The sequence below is a fragment of the Loxodonta africana genome, chromosome 6 (genome assembly GCF_030014295.1).
Source record: "Loxodonta africana isolate mLoxAfr1 chromosome 6, mLoxAfr1.hap2, whole genome shotgun sequence".
NCBI classification, from domain to species: Eukaryota; Metazoa; Chordata; class Mammalia; order Proboscidea; family Elephantidae; genus Loxodonta; species Loxodonta africana.
This window is the reverse complement of record NC_087347.1, coordinates 27830091-27853361: the sequence shown is the minus strand read 5'-3', so window position 1 is coordinate 27853361 and position 23271 is coordinate 27830091. Positions and strand designations below refer to the sequence as shown.

Genomic DNA, 23271 nt, shown 5'->3' with positions numbered 1-23271 from the left:
TGTAATATGGGAGGAAGGGTGAATAAGGCCAAAATTCACTTCTGGAAATGTCATGAGACATGGGTGGTATATGCACGGGTGTGCTATGTCAGACTGTTTTACTTAATTTCATCGTTGGGAAAGATCCCACAAGAGTTGTGAAGAGAAAGGTATACTATCCCCAGCCTCAGCCATCCCCACATAAGCCTAAGATCCAAAAAGAAACCTGTTGCCGTTGAGCTGATTCTGACTCATAGAGCCCGAGACAGTGACTACTAGGAAATGTGTGCAAACCCCAGAGGTCACGGATGGTGACAGTACATTAAGCAATAGGGTTGCACAGTGACAAATCACGCAACTGCTCTTTCCTCTCAGGACCCACCATTCATCCTCTTCCCACTCTTCCACTTCTGCAGCCCCTCCAACCCCCTCACCCATGGGGACCCCAAGAAATTGGCCAGTTCTCCCCCTCCTGGGCTCCCGAACCTTGTCCAAAGTGTCTGACTCAGCATGGGATAAATCATACCCCAGATCAAGTCTGGGTGTGAGAAACTATCCCTATATGCTCTGGGTCCTGCAACTATCCCTATATGCTCTGGGTCCTGAAGCCTCAGGAATTGGGGTCGGAAACCTCATGACAGTTCAGGTTTTCAATATTCTTGGTAGAAGAGGAAGGCCAAAGGATCGGGATAGGGAGCATGAGTGAGCCTGGGAGGAAGAAGACCCTGAGGGAGGGAAGGTTGGAGTACAGGAGCTAACAAGAAGAAATTGAGAGCTGAAAGGGTCTTGTTCACGATTTCATAGGAGGTTTCAAACTGATAATCCTCACATGGAATCCAGCCTATAGATGTGTTTTGTTTGGACTGCACAGTATTTTCCTTTTTTTCGAGCCTGATATTAAAAAATCCTATGTCACATCAAATTCCAAACTCCTAGCATCCTTGACAAATCCGAAGATGTGGTGGCAATGGATCCATTTTCCCACATGACAACAATTGGCTGGAACTTTTAGGCATTGCCCTCTTCAGAGAGTGGTTTTGCTACAGTCTCCACCGCTCCCTATTACTTCCAACACTGAGACGTAGCATCCTTTGACACTCAACACTAAACTGGCATTGTTTTCCTTACTCTCAACCTGTCTCATCATTTATCTTACCAGTCTGGCCTCTTTAGGCACCTAAATTTTTTACTCCTTAGCTAGTCTTGACCCTTTGTTTAATGGAAGAAACTGAAGCCCAGACAAGGGCTACAATGTTGAGCGACTCAGTGGCAGAACCAGGATGAGAATCCCAGAGTCTTGACTCTGTCCCCACTACCCCCTTCTTCTGAGGATATTCTTGGCCTGAAACTTCAGTGCCTGGAAAGTCTTTTCCTCTGAGCCACTCAATGGGAAATTGAGGCCTAGGTAGTCATGAGGACTCCCTCCCATTAGGCCAACCTGTGGCCTTAGGGCTCCAGATTGAAGAGGAGAAGGGCCTGCCTGCATGTGTGTGTGTGGGTGGGGGGAGGGGGTGCTAGTCATATGTTTTCAACTTAATGCCCAAGTGGCAGGAAGTGACTAAAATCAGTGCAAAATGACAGTCACAGAAGGCGAAGTGCCTGAAAGAGGGCCAGGGGTATAGGGAGGCACAAGGCGGCGGGGTGGGAACAAAAGTCCACACTGTGGACAACCAGACCCTTCCGCCGGAGCTGGCCACTTCTGCCTTTGGAAAGGGTTTCACAACACCCCATTTGTGTGCGTTGGCGATGTAAGAGATGGGGAGGGGCCACCTGTGCCCAGCTGAGGATGGCTAAGAGAGCAATCACTCCCACACTCACATGTGCTGGTGCACAGAGAGGGAGCCTAGGTGGAGGAGCAGCCCAGCACATCGTCCACACGCAGAGTGTTCCTGAGGCCTGCTGTCCTCATGACAGGTGAGCAGCCACCTCCAAGACTGGGGTGGGCTTAGGTCTAGAGAAAACTCGGGGAGGAAAGGAAGCCCCTGGTCCCCCACGGCAGCCCTGGGCTAGGCCACAATTCTGGACACCAACCTGGGGTTGGGTTCATCTCATTTCCAAGAGCACAGCTTTCCTTGTCTGATCTTGGAGCCCCTGGGCTTCCTTGGCTGCTGGAGAACCCAGGGATGGGGCCAAGGGGTAGTCATGGTGGCCTCAGCTTGCCCTCCACAGAGCCCAGTGTCTCTCTCCCCATCCTCTGTGGAGGGAGAGGTTTGGATTTGAGGGTCTCTGCACTCACAGGGGAGAAGAATGTAATTTTGGGGCATCTACCCCCCATATTCTGCTGGAACTTTTGGTTGAGGAGTGGAGGTAATGGACCCAGGATGGGGGTCTGGGCTCCCTATTTAGTTAGATCTTGATTTCTGCACTTTGTTAGTAGGACGGGGGTACTATAAGAGATGGCTTTAACCCTGGGGCTCCAGAAAAAGGCAGGTCACTCACCATGCCTCATTGGACTCCTTGCAGGTGACAAGGATCCCCAAAAGCTGAGCAGACCCAGCTATGGCTCCATCTCCAGCCCACCCAGCCCAGGGCCGCAGCAAGTGCCTCCCAGAAGGACCTACCTGAGTGAGAAGATCTCTATTCCAGATGCAGAAGTGGTGAGAATGCTGGAAACTTCCTGGGGTCTTTCAGGATCAGTGGGACCATATGGCAGCTCATAGGCTGGGGGAATAAGACTATCTCCTTGTGCCCACAGCAAGTCCCTTCCAGTTCTGAGCAGCAGTGACAGGTAGTGGCAACTGCTTCCTTCCTGCTCTGTCCCCAGCACTTAGGGATAGCTCTTAATAGTTGCCTAAAAATTACCAGACGTCTTTCTGAATGAATCTCAGCTTTCCTGTGAAGGGATAGGGGCATGGGGTGAATTAGGATTGGAGCTTCGAGTATTTGTTTTCGCATCAAAAGAAAGAACCTAGACAAGGGTGGGTATAAGGAGAAATGTAGGAGGCTGCAGGCTGGCGTCTGGGACCCCATCACCCTGATCTGCCAGAACCTTTAGCAGGTGCCCCTGTGCTGGGTCAGGGTGGGGATGGGGAGACCCCTAGCCACAGTGAACTCAAGAGAAGAAGTCCCTGTGGTCTGAGAAGGGGCAGGAGGGGCAGCTGGACCAGGGAAGCCTGGCCCCAAAAAGGCCCCTCTTGGAGTACTGAGTCAGGACCTTCAAGAAGCAGGATCATAGGCCCGGCCTGCAGAGTGTGACAGATCCAGAAGAGGCACCCACTGTGATTCAGCAAATCCTGCAGTTCCCCCACCCTATGCCCTCCCTGGCCTCCGGGGTGGCAGCCCCAGGTGGCAGCCTGGGCTGGAAAACCCGCTGGGGCTCAACAGGGGGCTGCCCAGGGTCAGCTGCTGCCCGCCCATACCTAAGACGCTCATCCTCCTCCTATCCAGGGCACATTCAGTCTTCGGAAGCTGTGGGCCTTCACTGGGCCTGGCTTTCTCATGAGCATCGCTTTCCTGGACCCAGGAAACATCGAGTCAGATCTGCAGGCTGGCGCTGTGGCTGGATTCAAAGTGACTGAGTCGGGGCTTGGGGGTGGGGGAGTCTTGTGCGGGTGGAGTGGGTGGAGACCCTCAGCTTGCTCATTTCCCCAGGGTGGCCTTTATGGATGGGGTTCCAGGGAGCAGGCATTAAATTCAAGATGGGCCGGAAAAGAATCCCCATGCAGACCTTGCAGATGGTGGGGTATCTGTGTTGGGGGTGGTCTTCTCACTCCATCTTCCCACCTTCTCCCCAAGGAATGTCCTTGTTAGACAGTACCACCGGTTCCGGTTACCTGAGATTGGCCCCTCTGGCTAAAGGACTCTCCCTGCCTTCTCTACAGCTGCTCTGGGTGCTGCTGTGGGCCACGGTGTTGGGCTTGCTCTGCCAGCGGCTGGCAGCCCGCCTGGGTGTGGTGACAGGCAAGGACTTGGGTGAGGTCTGCCATCTCTACTACCCTAAGGTAAGGTTGGTGGGCCCAGCCAGGAAACATCCACAAGCTCCAAACCCTGAACAGCCATTTACAGCATCCATGATCAAATAAATCCATCATGTTACATGGGTGTCACAAATCCATTTAATAGATGAGAAGACTGAGGCTCAAACTAATGGCTCAGAGCCTGAGAGGGACATTAGTGACACCACACTCATTTTACAGAGGGGGAAATTGAAACCTGTGGCAGTGACTTGCCCAAGGTGAAAAATAGGTAGGCATCAACTAGGGGATGGTCATTGGGTGGGGTGGGCATCGGAGACACGGGTATTGTATCAGTCAGCATCTACTCAGGAAAACAAATTATGCCACTAGATATTTCAGAGGTACGTAACGCAGGCATTTAGTCGCAAGATGTTGGAAGGACTGGAGGAACCAGAGAAGGGATGTTACCCAGAGATCAGGAAGCTGCTATACTCCTGGGCAGTAGCCCAAGAGAGTCATTAACTGCTGAACTTTTGGAAGCCACCACTGCTGAAATGGTTAGCAATGTCGCTGCTGCCATTGCCAGTACCACTGCAAGAAACACCATGAGAGCAGGAGGAAGAAAAAAAAAGGTTTCTCCCGGCCTTTCAATCCCCCATCAAGTGTTTCCTACAGAGTGTAGCTGGCAGCAACTGGCAAGGTTGTCTTGCAAATGTAGTTTGTAGTCTTCCAGCACAGCAGTACAGGGCCAAGTGAGGAAAGGGGAGTGTAGGGCTGAGAGACAGCAGACGGAGAGCTGGCAGAGCCCCCATGATGGCTACCTCCTGGCCCGCAGGTGCCCCGCATCCTCCTCTGGCTGACCATTGAGCTAGCCATTGTGGGCTCAGACATGCAGGAGGTCATCGGCACGGCTATTGCATTCAGTCTGCTCTCGGCTGGACGGTACGGCCCCAAGGGGCCCTAGCTATGCGGCTCAGGGCTGGGGACAACTACAACTTCTACCCCAGGCCTTGAACCTCCCTGAGTCCATTTTGTCCTCTAGTCCCCTCTGATACAGGGCTGTTGCCCTATTTGCCTGGTGGGGAAACTGAAGCCCAGAAATGTAAAGTGACTTCTCTAAAGTCACACAGCGTGTAAGTCATGCAGACTTCAGGACCATAGTCCCAAGCTCCCTGCTATTCTGGGTACCCCCCGGCCCAGCTCTGCCCTTCCTAGAGTATTCTCCATTTTCCCCTCCCGATATACTCCCATGGCCCTCTTCCTCAGCTGCCTGGGGCCTCTTGGTTCTCTGCCCCCAGGAGGCCAGATTCCACAGTCTCCAGCCCTGAGGGTGGGAGTTCCAGGCCCCTGGAACAGGCTGGGCTGACCCAGGCCGCTCTGGTTTCAGAATTCCACTCTGGGGTGGCGTCCTCATCACTATCGTGGACACCTTCTTTTTCCTCTTCCTGGATAACTACGGTGGGCATGCACCTCGTTCCCCTAACAGATGGGGCTGGGGGATGTGGGTCTGGGCCACAGGGACATGTTAATGTAGGAGCTCTGCTGGTGCTTGACCCCTGCTGGGAGAAGGGCTCCTGATTGAGACGGCCTAATCTCAGCTTAGTCACTCTAGTTTGGAAGGTTTCTTAGACTTCAATGTCTTCATCTATAACCTGGGGATAATAATAGCACAGACATCACAGGGTTGTTGTGAGTAAGCAATGAGGTAATTATATGGTTGGCACAGTGCCTGGTAGAAAGTGCTCAAAAATATTAGCCATTAATAGTTGTGTTGTTACAATTGTTTGTTCTGCCCCTTTGCCCTCCCTCTAGGGTTGCGGAAGCTGGAAGCCTTTTTTGGGTTCCTCATTACCATTATGGCCTTGACCTTCGGCTATGAGGTGGGAAGCCAGAGACGCAAGCACCCCCAACGCCACCCCTCTCTTGTCCCTCTGCATAGCCTAAGAGGGGGGAGCAGCCCTTAGCCAATTTCCAGGAACTGCCCTGCCTGAGGGGGAGTGATTGGGGGTGGGGCGCGTGGTAACCGTGGTGATGGCCGGGGAGCGGTGGGGTTGGGGCTTGGCTTGATGGGGCTCCTATCCGCAGTACGTGGTGGCGCGTCCTGCGCAGGGAGAACTCCTTCGGGGCCTGTTCCTGCCCTCGTGTTCAGGCTGCGGCCAGCAGGAGCTGCTGCAAGCCGTGGGCATCGTGGGCGCCATCATCATGCCCCACAACATCTACCTGCACTCCGCCCTGGTTAAGGTGAGCAGACAGCAGGGGAAGGAGAGATGCCTGAATCCTTAGGTGCCTCACTGGGCCCACCTCCAAGCCTGGAGCCCAGCCCCTTGATGGTTTTAGGTAGGAGGTGAATCATTACTTTTTTTAATGCTGGGGTGTTAGTGATGAAAAAGAAGACCAGAATCCTGCCCTCCTAGCCCTTGCATTCTAGTAGGGGAGACTGACGACAAGCAAGTAAACAAAGAAAGGAAAGAATGATGGATAGTGAGAGGTGCTCTGGAGGAAATGAAACAGAAGTATGAGAAGGGCCTGACGGATTGAGGAGAGGGCTACTTTAGAAAGGGTATTCAAGAAAGGCCTTTCTAAGGAGGTGGCTTTTGAGACCTGAAGGATGGGAAGGAAGATCCAGGGAGAAGATATTCAAAGCACTGGTGCAGTAAGTGTGAAGGCCCTGGAGCAGAAATAAACCAGGCATGTCTGAGGGCATGGTGAATGAGAGGAGAGTATCAGGGGCTGAGGGTAGAGAGGGCAGGGGCCAGGTCACACAGGCCTAGAAGGCCAGCCTTCCTTCATCCACACAGTTGGTCGCTTCAGACACAGCCCCTGTGGCAAGGGCAGAGATGCGAGAAGGGGGTCCGCTGACCAACTTGTCCCAGATTGCCATGTAGGGGGCTTCAGAAGAAACTGGAGTTTGGGAGAACCAGGGCTCTGAACCTGTTCCTTCTGGTTAGAACTCCTGCTGAGAATTTGTATTCCTAAGAAGTTCCCTGCTGAGAATTTGCATTTCTAACAAGTTCCCGAAGCTAATGCTGCTGGTTAGGGACCAATTCTGAGAACCACTAGAAGAGCAGTGGTACTCAAAATTTATTATACAGGAGAATCGCCTGGGGGTCTTGTTAAAATGTAGATTCTGATTCAGTATATCAGGGTGGAAATGCAAATTCTCAGCAGGGGTTCGAACTGGTTTGAAGCTCTGGGGCGGACATGGGTAGAGGTGTGAGGGTGACACTGGAGTGGCACTCATCAACTCTGGCCCTCTTCTCCTCTCTGCCCTCCAGTCTCGAGAGATTGACCACACCCGCCGGGCAGACATCCGAGAAGCCAACATGTACTTCCTGATCGAGGCCACCATCGCGCTGTTTGTCTCCTTCTTAATCAACCTCTTCGTCGTGGCCGTCTTTGGGCAGGCCTTCTACCACCAAACCAACCAGGCTGCGGTGAGACAAACTTTCCCCATGCCCTCCCCACACCGCGCCCACACACCGCTCCCAAGCTCATATGGGGACTCAGGCAATATTCTGCCCTGCACTCCAGGCACTGGTTCAGGGAGGGAGATGTGACTTGGTCTCTGACTCGGAGCCCCTCCCACCCCACTGGAGAGGCATCGCTGCCCCATGCTAACCCCAACTCCAGGCAGGCTCTTAGAGGGGCGTGCCCACACCAGGTGGCTGCAAGGCAGGGCCATCCAAGGGAGCAAGTAGGCGGATGCAGCATTCCAGCTGCACCTTGAGGGGTGGTGAGGATTTACCAGGAAAACCACAGCGCGGGCTTCTCGGTGGAGGGGGTATCCACACACGAGCCTGGTGTTGGGAAGGTGCATGTAGCCGGGTTATTCTCTGAGTTCCCTCTCCCGATAATCTTCATTGTCAGCAACTAAACTCTCATTCACTCAGCAAATACTGAGCATTTGTTAGTATCAGGTGGTGTCCTAGATGTTGGAGATACAGCAGTCAATGATACAAACAACCTCTAGGAGCTCAAATTGAGAGGAGGGGAGGAGACAGGAAACAAGTTAACAAATAAATAGACAAGGGAAGTATAGAGTGTGAACAACAGAGGGTGATGAAACAGAATTGGAGGGAAAGGGTTGCATTAGCCTAGGTGGTTAGAAAAGCCCTCTTGGAAGAGGTGATATTTGTGCTGTGGCATTTTTCCCTGGCTCTCCGGGATTTGGGCTCTAACAACTGCTGGCCATTGTTAGGTGTTCATTGTGTGCTGAGCACTGGGTGGGGAGGACTGCCTTTCTGAGTGACCATGGGAGGTCACTGACCTGCCCTGAGTCTCACTTGGCTCCTTACCACAAGGAAAGAGGTCTGGGTAGTGGGTTGCAAACCGTGTCTTCAGGGCCAGGCTGGTTGCAGGGGTGTAGGAAGTGGGTGGTGTGAGAAGAGGGGACTGGGGGACAGCCTGAGTCACTTCCAGGCAGTTGTCTCTCTATGGTAATGACAGCTCTTCCAAATCCAAGAGAAGCTAGAGATCCGGGCTCTCATTTGAAAATGTGGCCAAGAAAGTCACATTTAAAAAAAAAAAAGTTTTTTTTTTTTTTTTAATGTATGTATATATATGTTTATGTGTTCCCAAGGAGCACCTGGTGGATTCAAACTGCTGATCTTTTGGTTACCAGCCACATACGCGCGCGCGCGCGCGCGCGCACACACACACACACGCAGCCCTGGTGGCCCAGTGGTTAAGAGCTAAGACTGCTAACCAAAAGGTCGGCAGTTCGAATCCACCAGTTGCTCTTTGGAAAACCTATCGGGGCAGTTCTGCTCTGTCCTATGGGGTCTCTATGAATCGGAATCCACTCGTGGGCAACAAGTTTGATTTTTTTAAAAAATATATACATGTATGTATACATAGATATACATATATATTAAACTTTGTTAGGCAAAATATGTGCGTCTGGGCAAAGTCAGCTCGCGGCCCGCCATTTTTGACCCCTGTCAAGGCCTGGCGGGTCTGATTTCCCACGACTAAGCGTACGCTTCACATTTCCCTCCTCCTTTCCCGGTGCCCGCAGTTCAATGTCTGTGCCAACAGCAGCCTCCACGACTACGCCAAGATCTTCCCCCAGAACAACCTTGCCGTGGACGTGGACATCTACCAAGGGGTGGGCACGGAACAAGGTGGGCGGGGGAGGGCCAGAACCAGCGCCGCTCCTGGCCCCACCCCAAGGGCGGAGCCTGCGGCTTAGGGGCGGGACTACGTGTCTGACCACACCCCTCCCCTCCAGGGCGTGATCCTGGGCTGCCTCTTCGGCCCCGCAGCCCTCTACATCTGGGCGGTGGGGCTGCTGGCGGCGGGGCAGAGCTCCACCATGACCGGCACCTACGCAGGACAGTTCGTGATGGAGGTGGGACCGGGGGCTGGCTGGGGTCTGAGGACAACAGGCACACAGGCAGCTCCGACACCTGGCTTCCTTGGCCCTTAATGCAGCCCCAGCTTGCCATTATAAACCCCACTTTACAGATGAGAAAACTGAGGTTCAGAGGAAGGAGGGGACGAACAAGATACTTTTCCCAAACGTGTTTAGTCTTCAGCTGTCAGCCGTGGGATGGAGACCCCACCATCTCTCTCCACCAGTCCCCTCTCCACCAACTAGGGATAGAGCTGCCTCCCACTTCACAGACAGAAAAAGAGGGGTCCCTGAAAGCGTGAGGTGGACTGAGGGGCTCCAGGAAGTTTCTCCCCTGGAATCCCCAACCCTGCCTCTGCCCAACAAATTGCCCACCCTACACCAGGGCTTCCTGAGGCTGCGGTGGTCCCGCTTCGCCCGTGTCCTCCTCACCCGCTCCTGCGCAATCCTGCCCACTGTGCTTGTGGCTGTCTTCAGGGACCTGAAGGATCTGTCAGGCCTCAACGACCTGCTCAACGTGCTGCAAAGCCTGCTGGTGAGCCGGGGGCTCCCTCCCAGCTCGATGCTGAGCTAAACCGGAACCACAGCAATCTCCCATATTAGCCTCCATGGCTCATAATAATCCCCACAGCCGCCCAGGGAGGTAGGAACCACAATTACCCCCATTTTACAGATGGGGAAACTGATACACTACTAGTGGCGGAGCTGGGATTCAAACTCAGGCTGCCTGTGCCAGAGCCCCCAAACACTTTAATCTGCTTTTGAGCCTTACAACTTTGGAAGGCATAGAGCTGGGGAAACTGAGGCAGAGTGGTTAGGGGACTTGTTCAAGGGTTCCCAATGGGGAGGTCAAAGGAGGCCTGGAGCCCGCCCCCACACCTCTCCTCCTGGCTGTAACTTAAGGGCAGCTGCCTTAGCCTATCCCCCCTGCTCTCCCCAGCTTCCCTTTGCTGTGCTGCCCATCCTCACATTCACCAGCATGCCCGCCCTTATGCAGGAGTTTGTCAATGGCCTGTGAGTACTCCCCATGCCAAGCATTGGATGTGCTTTACCATCTTTAATCCTCACAAACCACCCTGAGGTAGGATCTCCCATTATCATCGTTATTCAGATGAGCAAACTGAGGCTCAGAGAGGTTAAGCAACTTGCCCAGGGTCATACAGCTAGCAAGTAGGGGAGCAAGGACTGGAACTGGGGGGAGAGGGTATGCTGTTTCTAGAATGTCAGTTCCTCACCCTCACCTCAGACTGTATGTATGCTTATGAAATCCCTGGAGGACCCAGAGGGCCATGGAGGGAGGAGGTGGGTGAGGAATCTACTCCAGGCCCCACAGGCCAGAGAATCAGGCTTTGTGTTTCTCCTCCCCTCCCCAAGCTGGCTGTGGGCACAGGAGGAGAAAAAGGTGGAAAGGTGGATGGTCCAACTGCATTCCACCAGTCCTGAGATCCCCTTCTGTCTCCCAGGCTGAGCAAGGCCATCACCTCATCCATCATGGCGCTTATCTGCGCCATCAACCTCTACTTCGTGGTCAGCTATCTGCCCAGTCTCCCCCACCCTGCCTACTTTGGTCTTGTAGCTGTGGTGGCCGCAGCCTACCTGGGCCTTACCATCTACCTGGTACGGTGGGGCCAAGGGGTGCCTTGGGCATTGGGGAAGCAAGGACAGGAGGTGACAGATGGAGGGGGTGTGGAGGTGACTTACCAGGGCTTCCCCAAATATTCCCCCCTCACACACACACTCATGGCCACCTCCTCCGGCAGGTCTGGACCTCTTGCATTGCCCACGGAGCCACCTTCCTGGCTCACAGCTCCCACCAACGCTTCCTGTATGGGCTCCCTGATGAGGAGCAGGAGAAGGGAGGGACAGCTGGATGAGCCCCCACATGGGCCGGACATCTGGCCTGCTGGATTGCGCAGCATGGGCGTGGAGCCAGCAAGACGGAGTGGAGAGTTTTGGAGGCAGGATCACTTGGGATCCATAACTGGACCTGCTGCTTCCCAGCCTGGAGAAATGATTAACTCTGGATCTCAGTGTCCTCATCGGTAAAATGGGAACAACCACCTTGCAATGGATGTGAAGTACTTTAGCACAGCGCCTGGCACTTGTTTTTTTTTTTTTTTTTATCATTCTAAAATATTTATTGAGCACCTATAGGAGTGACCCTGACAAACCGACCCAGTGGAGGGCAGGACACAAGCTTTAAACTGACACTTCAAATAATCAGATGAGTGCTGAACAAATGTTAGTTGACTTCTCCAAAGAGCAGAAGAATGGAAGCCAGGGAGGGGACACGCATTCCACCTCCCCCTACTAGTCTGGCTTGCTTCTACCTTCCGCTGTGTGGCCTCAGCCTTTGTGTCCTGCCTGCAGCCCATTTTCCAGGTGGTAAAGTGGAGGCGCGGTTCTCCTCTCTACAAGCACCAGGTCATAAAGAACCCAAGAGTCCGTGCCTCTGAGGCCCAAATCATTTGACATTTCCCCAGGGGACCCAGAGGCTGGGACTCCCTCGCGGCGCGGTTAACGCTCCCTGGGCGCTGACTCCCAGCTCCCCCTAGGGGCAGACACGATCCCAAGCGCGGGCACTTCCAGCTTCGGCCTCACCCCTCCCAGCCTTGAGGGGCGGGCCTCGGGTCAAAGCAGGAATCTTCCCCGGAGGAGAGGTAGGGTAAAGCTATGTGGGCAGCCAACCCAGTCCGCCCCTGGGAGCAACCGGACGCCCCTTCGCCCCGAACAGGGGCTGCTCTTTACAGACGCTCCCTGGGCTGTTTCTAGGCTCCCCTAGATCCCTCTTCCTATCTTGTCTCTTGAATCCTAGCCCCTGAGCCACAGAGAGTCGCGGCTAGGAGCTGCCGGGGGCTTCTTCCCCGTTGTTGAACCTGGGGCAGGCGCTGGCCTGGAAGCACCCCCTGAATTCTCGGGGGCCCGGGCGGGCAGGCGGGCGGGCGGCGCGGCTCCGCTCCCTGGTTGGGACGCTTGTTTATGAAAAGAATTTCCTCTTTCTTAAAAGGGCGACGGTGCTAGTGGGGCCCGCGTGGAGGGAAGGGATAGAACTAGTTTGTCTCACCCACGGCAGCGGCGGTAGAGAGGGCCCGGGCTTCTGGGCAAAACGGTCGCCCACCCTCGTTCTCCGGACGTGGCCCTGCAGAAGATGGGGCCTACGCGCGCTGACGGAAGGGATAGATGGGGGGGCGGTTAGTGGAGGAAGGCATCTCCCAGATCCCTCTCCAGCTCCCTGGAGGTGCCCCAGCTGTACACACTGCATACCTCTCGGTCACTTCACTAAGCATAAATTGGGGGCCAGCCGTGGGTGCCAGACCCGCCCCGTACTAGACGTTGAGGAGAGATAACGTCCTGAAGTAAAGTCTATGGCCGCTTTCACGGAGTTCACGCTCCAGTGGGGAGACCGCTAAGTGAACAAAGACAGCAACAACAAAGCTCTGTAAAGTGGGATGGGACCGAGGCACAAGGGTGTAGAAGGCACAGCTGAGAAGAGTTTGGGAAGGTAGCTTCTGGGTAGGATTTTGAAAGCTGAATAGGAAAGCGGGTTGGGGGGTGGTTGGTGCCAAGGCTGCTAGGAATGGGATCTGGTGTGCAAAAGGGTACAGACAAGAAACCTGGAGATTGCTTAGATCTTGTATGCTGGGAAGTAGGGTCCCAGGTTATAAGGGCCCCATAAAGGCAGGCTGGTCATAGACTGGTTAAGCCTAAGACTCAGAACTCGAGGAGATGGGGAGAGGACCAGAGGGCTAGCTGAGGGGCGAGGGAGTTAGTGCTGAGGGCAGGCCAAGGTCATTCATTCTGTACCGAGAAGCCCCACAAGGGGCTGCCCCACCCCTATAGTAGCTCTGGTCCTCCCAGCTCCCAGGCTGAGGTTCCTCAGTTTCCCTTCCTGATGCTCCATTCAGCCCCTCAGGCTGGGAGTGGCCTTGGCACCCTGATACTTCTGCCAGGGCTCACTGCCTTTCTAAACACTCCCCTGCTCTTCCTCTGAGATTGTGTTCTTACCAACCTCATTTGGCAGATGGGGAAGCTGAGGTGCTGGGTGGAAAAGACAGTTGTCCACAGTAGCCATATGGGGCCTGGCACCTAGGGTTTCCTGACTCACAGTCCCCGTGACTTGCTCCTTCTGGGGGTGCAAATCTATCAGATTCAAAGAAATTGTGTAGATAAAGCGACCCCCAGCTTCTGGGTGTGGACCCCAGAGGACTCAGCGTGGAAACCCAAAGAACTGTCCCTCTCCACCAGCTCCTCTGTCCCCACAAGACCCCCCCCCCCGCGACCCTGGGCTGCAGGGACCCTCCTGATTCACGTCGGTAACCACCCTACCCGAGCCTGAGAAGGGAGATAACTCAAGGACCCCAGACCTAAAATGCACCTCCGCCTAGCCTTGGGGGGGAGGTCTCCCAGGGTGAGCGGCTCACACCAGCCAAAGCTTGGAGGTGACAACAGGGATGTTTTGGGGGCAGGAGATGAGGAATTCTGTGAGCTCAAGGTGGCTCCGTTTGGGAGGCGGGGGAGGGGAGCAGCGGCCGGACCCCGCTCCACGCCCTATCAGCGTCAGGTCCTCTGATCCTCCAAGGACCGCCGGCCAGGTTCCAGCCAGCTTCACAGACTGAGAGGAGGCCTCCGAGAGGAAAGCTAGCTCAGGCCAGAGACGAGGCCAGGGGATCACTACGCCTTTGGATACACATTCCTTTTGGGGTCAGTGCGGTCGGGGCGTCAGGAGATAAAGTTGGGGCCCCGCCCCGGGGCCAGCCGGAGAAGGAGGGGACTCTGCCCCTCGGGGGCGGGCTTGGGACAGCCACACCTCCGCGCTCAGTTTCTTTATCTGTAAAATGGGATCAGGAGGGGGTCGTTCTGAAAAGTCCGTGAGATAATAGGGGAGAGGAAGGCCGAGCTGTCCATGGGTCCCGGCGCGCTGTGCTCGGGCAGGACCGTGGCCCGGGCGCCCAGCCTCCGCCCCCCACCCCCGCACAAGCAGGAATGGGGCGCGGGGGGATTCCCGCGCAGGGCTAGCTGCACAGTAGCGAGTAGTATCTGATGAAGCGCAATGATGGCGCCGTAACGCCGGAGGCTTGCAGTCGGAGGAGCCCCGCCTGGGAGTCCCAGCCCCACACACTTCCCGCGTCGCAGGGCGCGGACGGTGGGCTCTCTTGCTGGCCTGGCAGAAGTGCGCCGCGCTAGCTCCGGCCGCGGACGGGACAGAACGCGCCCGCCCCGCCCCACCCCGCCGCGCACGCAGGCGTGCGGGCGAGGAAGGAAAAGCCGGGGAGTGTTTGTTAAGGCTCTGCATCAGGATTATTTTTTAAATAATGAACACCGAATAGTAATGATGAAAGAAAGGCACTTCTTAAACAAATCCCTGAGACTTCGCAGCGCAAAGCGCGGGAGCTTCCCGTGTGAAGGATCCGCGTGGAAACGCAGGCTCCACGCAGGTCGGGATATGTTTCCCTCATACTCTGGGCGAGGGGCACGGAGTATCTAAAATCCTCAGTCAAGCGGTTGACGCCTGAGGCCCCACGGCAGGGCATGGGCCAGAATGGATGGAGCTCCCACTGTGCTGGGCCACTGGGAACAGAAACGTTCCAGCAGACATCCTGCCCCCCATAATCACAGAAGGCCAACATGCGGGGGGTGGGGTGGGGAGCGGGACCTGGGATGGCCGCTTGGACAAGGCGACATTTCATCGAAGTCAATGGGATTTGGTTCGGCGTAGCAGAAGGAACTCAAGGCGAACAGAACAGCGCGCACGAGGGACCTGAGGTAGCAAGGCGTTCGGCTCCTGCTCAGGGGAACGCGAAGTGGTGGGCGTTGGCGCGAGGGTTGGGCGTGCGGAGCGCCAGAACGAGAAGTTGACTAGAGACAACCTGGGGCAGGGGCCTGGAATTGCTCCGCCCTACAGACCCTGGTCACCTCGCACGAAGATTGCAGTGGGGTTGAGGGTCACAGTCTGGTTAAGAGCAGTATTCTGTTTGGAGCTAGCAAAGAGCCTGCGTGTGCTCACAATTTAGATCTTCAGACTGGTGAGAAGACCCATTTCGCAGACGAGATTACACTATCCCGGTTTCCCCTTTGAGGAAACTGAAAAGCGGCTGGTCGCGGGCCCTCGGAATGCGCAAAGGTGGGGCCGTACCGCCCTCCTGGGCGTGGGCGCTGCAGGCGGGGCGGTCCCTGGCTCCGGACGCTTGGCGGCCTGTAACGGTGGGCCGGGCGCTGGCCCTGCCACGCAGCCGCAGAGGCTCGGCCCCGCGGGCGGGCAGCGGGAAGGGAGGCGACGCCCCCTGGAGCGCGGCAGGAACCTGGCCGGGCCCGCCTCCTCGCTCGCGGAGCCGCGTCGGCCCCAGAAGTGATGAAAGCGGTGGCCTAGTCCAGGTCCCGCCGAAGCCGTTGCCCTTTTAAGGGGGAGCCTTGAAACGGCGCCCGGGTTCCATGTTTGCATCCGCCTCGCGGGGAGGAAACTCCATGTTGTAACAAAGTTTCCTCCGCGCCCCCTCCCTCCCCCTCCCCCTTGAGCCTGGCTCCCCTCCCCTCAGAAGCTCGCGGGGATCCCTCCCTCCCACCCCTCCCCTCCCCCCCGCGCCCCGATTCCGGCCCGAGCCGGGGGGGAGGCCGGGCGCCCGAGCCACAGTCCGGCCGGAGCGGAGCGCGCCCGGCCCCATGGACAGCTCGGCAGTCATTACTCAGATCAGCAAGGAGGAGGCGCGGGGCCCGCTACGGGGCAAAGGTACAGGGGCCGCGGGCGGGGGCCGGAGCCGGGCGCCGCAAGAGAGAAGGGGAGGGGGCCAGGACCACCTCGGCCGGGCTGGGAGCTCCCGTCCGGAAGCTCCCAGCCCGGAGGGGCGAGGAGGGAGTTCGAACTTGCTAAGGCTTAGAGACGTGGGGCGGGGCTTAGCGCCTTTTGGGCGTTTGCATTTTCCCGAGATGGGGAAACTGAGGCAGGGTAGTGAGAGAGAGCTCCTTGGGGTCTCCCGTGCTGGCGGAGCAGGGTACCCGGGCGTCCAGCCCGCCCCTCCCCCGCAGCGTGGGCCCCCCCCCCCACACACATTGGCGCCAATGGGGCTGGGTGATGGGGGGTTGAAGAGGGCGCCTTCAGGCCACCCGCCGAGACTCCGCCCCCTCTGGGCCGCGGTTGGGTCGGGGGAGGGGGCGCAGAGGTGACAGCGGGCTGAGGAGGGTTAGAAGGATCTCCCGCCAATACGCAGTCGTGCTCCCCACAAACTTCCGTATCTCGCGTGGGGACGCCGAACTCCTCTGAGGAGCAGTACTTCCAAGGGCCGCCAGTCGCCCCTGGGGGAGCCGTGCACTGCGCCAGGCACGCGGTGTCCCAGCTGCAGGCCCGCGGGTGCACGACCTGTGCACACATACACGGACTTGGACCCCGGGGGCTGGCTGGCCCAGCGTGGAGTCTCTGCCCGTCCCTGTCCCGGTATTGACGTGAGGGTCTTGGAAGCACCCCCCAGTCTGTTCTCCGGCCTGAACCCAGCTCCACCCCGGGACTGGGGGCCGAGGTGGAGGGGCGGGCGGAGGGTGGATCTGTCAATCAGCCACTCCAGGTTGGAGGTCTAGGTCGGGCGGAGGCAGAGAAGGTGGGGCTGATAGATGGCCCCGGGGACACTCTGGCTCCTAGGTGCAGGACTACAGTGTTGTGCCCCCGCCCTCTGCCACTGGGCCCAGCCTCAGTGAGGACTTTGGACCCACGGAGAAGTGGAGAAAATGAGGGGAAGGCGGGAGTGGGCGACAGGTCCCAGGTTCTGGCCCTCCTTGGCAGGGAGCCTCCTGAGCAGGGGTGGCTCAGGTAAGGTGGTCTGGGTGGCAGATGTCCCCAGTGGGTTTGCTCCTTAAGCAGTATTTCACCCGAGCAGGGATAGAGATTGTAAGGAAAAAAGAAAGCACCCACCTGAGTTCTTTTTTGGACAACCTACTCCTTAATGTGGATACATTTGTGCAGATCTAAGCACGGGGGCCCATGGGGTGGCCTGGAGCAAATACTGGTGGGGCCCCTGGCTTGGGCATTTCGGGTAGGGCCTGGCACCCATCGCAGGCCCTCCCCACCTTAGTGTGTCTCCCTTGATAAAAGGCAGAGGCCAGGTCCTGCCAGCTCAGGGGTTAGTACCTGGGCACCTAGACACACCTTTGCAGGCCAGTGTGCTTGCCCCCACCTTGGGCCTCCTTGCTTCAGGTGACAAGAAGTCAACGGCTTCCCAGAAGCCCCGTGGCCGGGGCATCCTCCACTCGCTCTTCTGCTGCGTGTGCCGCGATGATGCCGAGGCCCTGCCTGCCCACAGCGGGGCACCCCTGCTGGTGGAGGAGAATGGCGCTGTCCCCAAGGTGCGTGGAGGCTGCATGGGGCATCTGGGCTCAGCCAGGCTTAAGGCTCCTGACCATGCGTTTTAGGCTCCACCTGGACGCCCTGAGCAATAACCTAGAGGGAGAATGGGAGGTGGGAGTCTACCTACCACTCCAAAACTGACTTTGTTGGTCTCAAGACTGTTCAGGGTGCCTCAGCTAGGGAACACCTGAATTTCCTCCATCCATGGAAGCTTCCTTTTACCTTGGTTTTACAGGTGGGAAGTGAGGCCCAGGCACCACACCCCAGATCTCAGGGTTGGTAGGAGCAAAGCTGGGGAGGAGATGGTCTCTCCCCACTGTCCCTGTGGCTCTTTGGGAATAGGAGTGGGGGAGGGAAGAACGATGAAGCAATGACTGGGGCTTTTGAGGGGTTCCCGAGCCAGCCCTGCGCCTCCCACAGCAGACCCCAGTCCAGTACCTGCTCCCCGAGGCCAAGGCTCAGGACTCAGACAAGATCTGTGTGGTCATCGACCTGGACGAGACCCTGGTGCACAGCTCCTTCAAGGTGGGCCATGCCCAGCAGCCCTCAGCCCCAGGGTCTTTGCCCTGGCCTGGGAGGGGAGCCTAGTCTGGGTCCTGACTGCATGGGGCTCCTGGCCCAGCTGCAGCCTCTTTTCCCCCACAGCCAGTGAACAACGCTGACTTCATCATCCCTGTGGAGATTGATGGAGTGGTCCACCAGGTGAGGGGCAGTGGAGGAGGAGGGTGGGTTAGGCTTGGTCGTCTAGACCCCAGGCTCCTCCCACCCATTCTGAGAGCCCTGGGATGGGACTTTGATAGATCCCAAAATACCAGAGGCTTAGAAGGTGTGAGACTTGTTCAAGGCAACACGGACCCTCAGGGACTTGCTGGATTCCTGGGCTTTGCAGAGTGGGGGTTCTTTTTCTCACCTCCCCCCCTTGCCATGCCCCCTTGCCCCACCCTGCCCGGGACCCAGTTCAAGTAATTCAGGATAGGTTGTGTGCTGTCCAGCCTGTTCTCCATTACTTGGCTCGGGGGCCGGTGCCTTGCAGCCTTGGGGTGAGGGGGCCACCCCCAGCCCCCTACATTTGGCTGAGGGATTAGAAATTAGTGATTCCCCCTGAGAAAAGGCCGGAAACTAGGAGTTGGAGGTTCATTTTGATCTTTTGGGAGTGTGGATGGTGTCCCAGGGGCAGTTGGAGTGGCTGGCCAAGTTGAACCTGCAGGCCCTGGGGACCAGCCTCCCTCTGCCTTCTCCCACCCACTCCCCTCCCAGCCCTCAGCCACCCCCTCCATGCCCTCCCTGGCCTCGTGGCCAGCAGTCCCCTCACTGGCCCACCCCCCAGGTTTATGTGCTGAAGCGGCCCCACGTGGACGAGTTCCTGCAGCGAATGGGTGAGCTCTTCGAGTGTGTGCTATTCACTGCCAGCCTCGCCAAGGTGAGCCCTGCCCTCCGAAGGGGTCCTCCCACCCAACCCCAATGCACCTATGGCCCCACGATGACCCCCCTGGTCCCTATCCTCAGTACGCAGACCCCGTAGCTGACCTCCTGGACAAGTGGGGGGCCTTCCGGGCCCGGCTGTTTCGTGAGTCATGCGTCTTCCACCGGGGGAACTATGTGAAGGACCTGAGCCGGCTGGGCCGAGACCTTCGGCGGGTGCTCATCCTGGACAACTCGCCCGCCTCCTATGTCTTCCACCCAGACAACGCCGTGAGTGCCGGTGGACTGGCCAAGACCCAAGAAAGGGGCCCAGCTGGGCGGTGTCCAGGGCCTGGAACCTTCTCCCCTCCCTCTCCCTGGCCCACCGTTTACTGTGTCTGTCCACTATCCTTGTTCCCCCGCTTTTGCTGCTTGTAGTTTATGACTCTTCAGTGTAAAGGGCTCCCACTGAGGGCTTGGACCCAAGGTGGGCACTGGAGCAGTTTCAGTCTTCCATACAGTCTGTTGTGGTCTATGACTGGGCCACAGAATTGAGTGGTCTTGATTGGGATTTTTAAGAAATGAAATAGAATAGAAAACATTGGGGTGCTTTGCACATAGTCAGGTTAAATATTTTTTATAAACTTCTTTTGCTCTAAATCTGCTGTCAAAAAAGTTTGAAAACCACGGGTGAGGGGAGCCAGCCCTCTGGGGTGGGGTTTCCAGGACCAGAGTAGGCACTGAGGGCTGGCCTGGACATTCTGCACCCTGGGCCACTGGTCCTCCTCACTGCCCCACCCCTACCTCTCCAGGTACCAGTTGCCTCGTGGTTTGACAACATGAGTGACACGGAGCTCCACGACCTCCTCCCATTCTTCGAGCAACTCAGCCGTGTGGACGACGTGTACTCGGTGCTCAGGCAGCCGAGGCCTGGGAGCTAGTGAGGCCGGATGGGGCCAGGACCTGCCCCTGACTGACGCCAACACCTCCTCATGCTCGAACTTGGCGCCCATTGCTCCTTAAGAAAATCCATGGGCTGCCACACTCAGTGCCAGGGGGGAACAAGCACCTCCCCGCCTGCCTGGCCCAGCTGCAGAGGGGGCAGCAGGCGGCACCGAGGGCAAAGCGCCCTGGGGTCCCTGTGTCAGTGCCTTAGAACCCCCTGCGTCTTCTTGGGGGGCCTGTGGGGGCTCTGCATACTGCTCCCTTTTTCTTGTCTCTGTGCTGCCATGTTTCTCTGCTGCCAAATTGGGCTCCTGGGCCTCTTCCGGCTCTGCTTTGTTGGGGGGCAGGGTTTCTGCTGTCCCATGCCTTGGCCTTCAGCCTGGGAATGGTGGACACAAGTGCCTTGTGTAGAGCCCCTCTTCCCTGCCCAGCTTTTCCAGGGGCTCCATCCTGGGCAGCTGCTCTTTCCTGGACCCGCCTACAGGTCACTGGGATCCGGGCTGACTGGAGAAACTGTTCCCACCCCCTCCCCTACAGCCTCCCTGGGGACTGATATTGCCCCCACCAATCGCTGGGAGGGGGGATGATCTGTTACCATCTATGAAGGGAGCAGAGCCTGTTCAAAGGACCTCAGAGTCCAGCTTCTTCAGGGTTGAGGGCTGCTCCTGCCATCACCCAAGCCCCGTCCTTCACATGTGCCTTAAAGACCTGTGACCAGGCCCCCCTGGGGCTCAGCTCCCGCAGCTGTGAGTGGGGGTGTGATCAGGACCCCTGTCTGGTGCCATATAAATATGTATATGTGTATATAGGTTTTTAGGGGAGGGGAGATGGAAGGGTCGGGGTACAGACACCCCTCCCTTGTCCCTTTCCTGGGCCCATAAATTGGGGTGGGGGGAGGGAAAGGATTTTTACATTTTTTAAATTGTTACTTTCTGAATGGAACAAGCTAGGCTTAAGGGCCCCAGGCCTGTCCTATGTCCCTCACACCCCCTTTGCTCTGTCCGTTGAAAAACCATATTGCGCACCTTCCCTGTGCCAGCACTGTACTAGGTCCAGCAGCTGAATGGCGAGGTCTCTACACCACCTCATGGGTGCCTCCCCCAACCACCCCACACTTCCCCGGTGCCTTTTGGGGGATCTGCAGGAGGTAGGACCGTTATGTGGTTTGGGGGGTCTCCAGGAAGCCTGGTCAAGCTGCCGCCTTCCTCTGTGCCAACCCACCACCTGCAGCCGTCTGCCCCGCCCCCTGCTGGCTGGGGGCTGCCCCCAGGACACCCTGCCTTCTGGCTCTCTGATATCTGGAACCCCTCCCCCTATGTGTTGTATCTGGAGATCACGGCCTTGGTCTCTCCCAGGGCCTTACGGTTAAGGGGACCCACATACCAGTGCCAAGGGGGATGGCAAGTGGAGATGTCCTTGTGTCCCCTCCCCCCATAGAGAACTGGTGGGGGAGGGAGAATGGGAGGCTGAGTCGGGGTGATCCACTCATTTTAAGTGCCTTCTCTCTGACTGAGAGCCCCACAGTGTGACAAGAACTAAAGAGAAAGCCAGACCCCCCAATCCTGCCTCTGTGATTATTGGGGGGGGGGATGGTTATGTTTCTTACACTTGGGATACATCTCTACCCTTTAGGGGCTTCCTCTGAGGTGGGTGTCTGTGGACAAGAGGACAGCCCCAGCTTCCCCGGATTTTCAAGTGTAACCATTGCAGGGCACAAGCTTTGAGGTGGATCTGAGGGTCCCAGCTCTACTGCTTGCTTAGCCTCAGTGATCTGATCTGTAAAATGGAGATATACCCCTTGTATAAATGGTTACGAGCTCCAATGCTAAGCGGAAGGTTGGTGGTTGAAACCCACTCTGCAGCTCCGTGGGATAAAGAGCTGGCACCTGGTTCCGTCAAGATTACAGCCAAGAAGACCCTATAGGGACATTTCTACTGTCACAGGGGGTCGCAATGAGTCGAAATCTACTCTGACAAGCAATCCGCTGTAGAGTTAATTAAATCCTGGGACACAGAGCCCTCGATAAATATTAGCTATAAAGCAAAAACGCTGGGGGCGTGGTGGTTAAGTGCTATGGCTGCTAACCGAAAGGTCAGCAGTTTCAATCCACCAGGCACTCTTTGGAAACTAGGGGGCCGTTCTACTGTCCTGTAGAAAGGCTAGGAGTCAGAATCGACTCGATGACACGGGGTACAAAGTAAAAGGAAGACGCCTGTGTTGGGGAGGCCCCTGGGACGTGTTTGGAGACGAGGAGAGGGTGTGGTTTCTGCCCTCGAGGGAGCAGGGCGGGGCTGGGGAGGCCCCATGAGGGCGAGGTGGGGAGCGTGGGAGAGTTGCGGGGAAGCGGAGTTCGCTCACGACGGAACTTTCGAACAGCGCTGACGTGGGCTGGCCTGAGAGTTAGAGCTCCCACCTCCGGCTGGGAGGGCCGAGCGAGGGGCCACGGCACCACCTACCGGCAGGGGTCGGCAGGCTTAGGCCTCTGATGGGGGGCTGGGCGGGGACCCCCCTACCTCACCCGCCCCCCTGCTCCGGCCTTTCGGACCCAACGGCCCCACCCTTGAGGGCGCCTCCACCCCACTTCCTGCCTCCCGCCCCTGCTGCCCTGGCAACACTTCCTTTGCAAAACCGCGCAGCCCCGGGCCTTGGCAGGAAGTGCCCGCCCGCCCCTCCCAGGCCCTCCTTTCCTGCTTCCCACTGTGGCCACTAGAGGCCTCTCTGTCCTCGCGGACGCCGGGGCTCCCAGCTTCTGGCCGTCCCCCGCCTGCCCGCTGGGCAGACACACACGTGACCCCAACCCCACCCTTGGGGCCGGAAAAAAGAGGGCCTACCTCAATCTCCCTTCCCGCGGGGGTGGGGAGCTTCTGGAGTCGTGCCCGCCCTCCAGCCACCCACAGGCAGGGAGCAAGGGGTGACCTGTCTCAATAGTTGGTTCCTGGACCCCCAACACCACCTCCCCTACTTCCCCCACCCCTCATTACCTTACGTGGGGAGTCCAGCCCCAGGCCAGCCTCTGGGGCCTTAGTTGCCCATCTGTCCCCTCAGGCCACCCTGAGGGGAATCTGCGGTGTGATAACCTCACTTCCTGCCACAACACACAACTTCCCAGGTAGAAAAGAGCCAGGAAACCCACCTGGGAAGAGGAGCCCATAGCACCCTCAAGTCAGGTTGGCATCAGCTCCCATCTGGGCCCGACCGTGAGAGCTTCTGTCAGGGTAAATGTCCAGCCCTCCCTGGGCCATGACCTTCTCAGGGTCCTGCTCTATTTCCTGCTTTCCATGCAACCCCTCCTACCCCCAGATTTGCGTCCCAGAGGCCCAGAAACGGAGAGGAGGCGTCAGGGCTCCAAACTTTGAATGAGACCGCA

General features: G+C 57.3%; 2 protein-coding genes across 11 annotated transcripts; both read left to right on the top strand.

Annotated features, from left to right (window-relative positions):
- The first annotated feature begins 1578 nt into the window (after positions 1-1578).
- Positions 1579-11673, top strand: SLC11A1 (solute carrier family 11 member 1). 6 transcript variants are annotated; one of them, XM_023541548.2, is made up of 15 exons: positions 1583-1893; positions 2443-2576; positions 3367-3489; positions 3801-3920; positions 4711-4817; positions 5263-5333; positions 5688-5755; positions 5961-6116; positions 7151-7309; positions 8893-8982; positions 9106-9225; positions 9614-9763; positions 10169-10242; positions 10692-10845; positions 10989-11296. In XM_023541548.2, exons 1-15 carry the CDS (start codon positions 1887-1889, stop codon positions 11100-11102), a joined length of 1647 nt encoding a protein of 548 aa, XP_023397316.2. In that variant the 5' UTR covers positions 1583-1886; the 3' UTR covers positions 11103-11296. The 6 variants fall into 6 exon arrangements, 5 of the variants coding, with proteins under 5 accessions (XP_023397320.2, XP_023397325.1, XP_023397317.1 ...); XM_023541552.2 differs by lacking the exon at positions 10692-10845 and having other exon boundaries at positions 1579-1893; positions 10989-11673; XR_010322233.1 differs by lacking the exon at positions 10989-11296 and having other exon boundaries at positions 1581-1893; positions 10169-10309; positions 10692-10791.
- A 4127-nt stretch (positions 11674-15800) lies between these two features.
- Positions 15801-20316, top strand: CTDSP1 (CTD small phosphatase 1). 5 transcript variants are annotated; one of them, XM_064286681.1, is made up of 8 exons: positions 15870-15952; positions 16856-17023; positions 17408-17556; positions 17978-18082; positions 18203-18259; positions 18885-18977; positions 19064-19249; positions 19771-20316. In XM_064286681.1, the coding sequence occupies exons 2-8, from the start codon at positions 16942-16944 to the stop codon at positions 19897-19899; spliced, it is 801 nt and encodes a 266-aa protein (XP_064142751.1). In that variant the 5' UTR covers positions 15870-15952; positions 16856-16941; the 3' UTR covers positions 19900-20316. The 5 variants fall into 5 exon arrangements, with proteins under 5 accessions (XP_010600318.2, XP_003406112.2, XP_064142751.1 ...); XM_010602016.3 differs by lacking the exon at positions 16856-17023 and having other exon boundaries at positions 15801-15952; positions 17981-18082; XM_003406064.4 differs by lacking the exon at positions 16856-17023 and having other exon boundaries at positions 15802-15952.
- Positions 20317-23271: the final 2955 nt, after the last annotated feature.

What these genes read in the sequence shown, in the direction of transcription:
- SLC11A1 (XM_023541552.2), top strand. An exon ending in AGTCTGCTCTCGGCTGGACG is followed by an intron (nt 4,818 to 5,262) that starts GTACGGCCCCAA and finishes CTCTGGTTTCAG; the next exon opens with AATTCCACTCTGGGGTGGCG. An exon ending in ACCAAACCAACCAGGCTGCG is followed by an intron (nt 7,310 to 8,892) that starts GTGAGACAAACT and finishes CGGTGCCCGCAG; the next exon opens with TTCAATGTCTGTGCCAACAG.
- CTDSP1 (XM_064286681.1), top strand. Translation starts at nt 16,942, where the DNA reads ATGAGGGGAAGGCGGGAGTGGGCGACAGGTCCCAGGTTCTGGCCCTCC. An exon ending in CCTGAGCAGGGGTGGCTCAG is followed by an intron (nt 17,024 to 17,407) that starts GTAAGGTGGTCT and finishes TCCTTGCTTCAG; the next exon opens with GTGACAAGAAGTCAACGGCT. An exon ending in AGAATGGCGCTGTCCCCAAG is followed by an intron (nt 17,557 to 17,977) that starts GTGCGTGGAGGC and finishes CGCCTCCCACAG; the next exon opens with CAGACCCCAGTCCAGTACCT.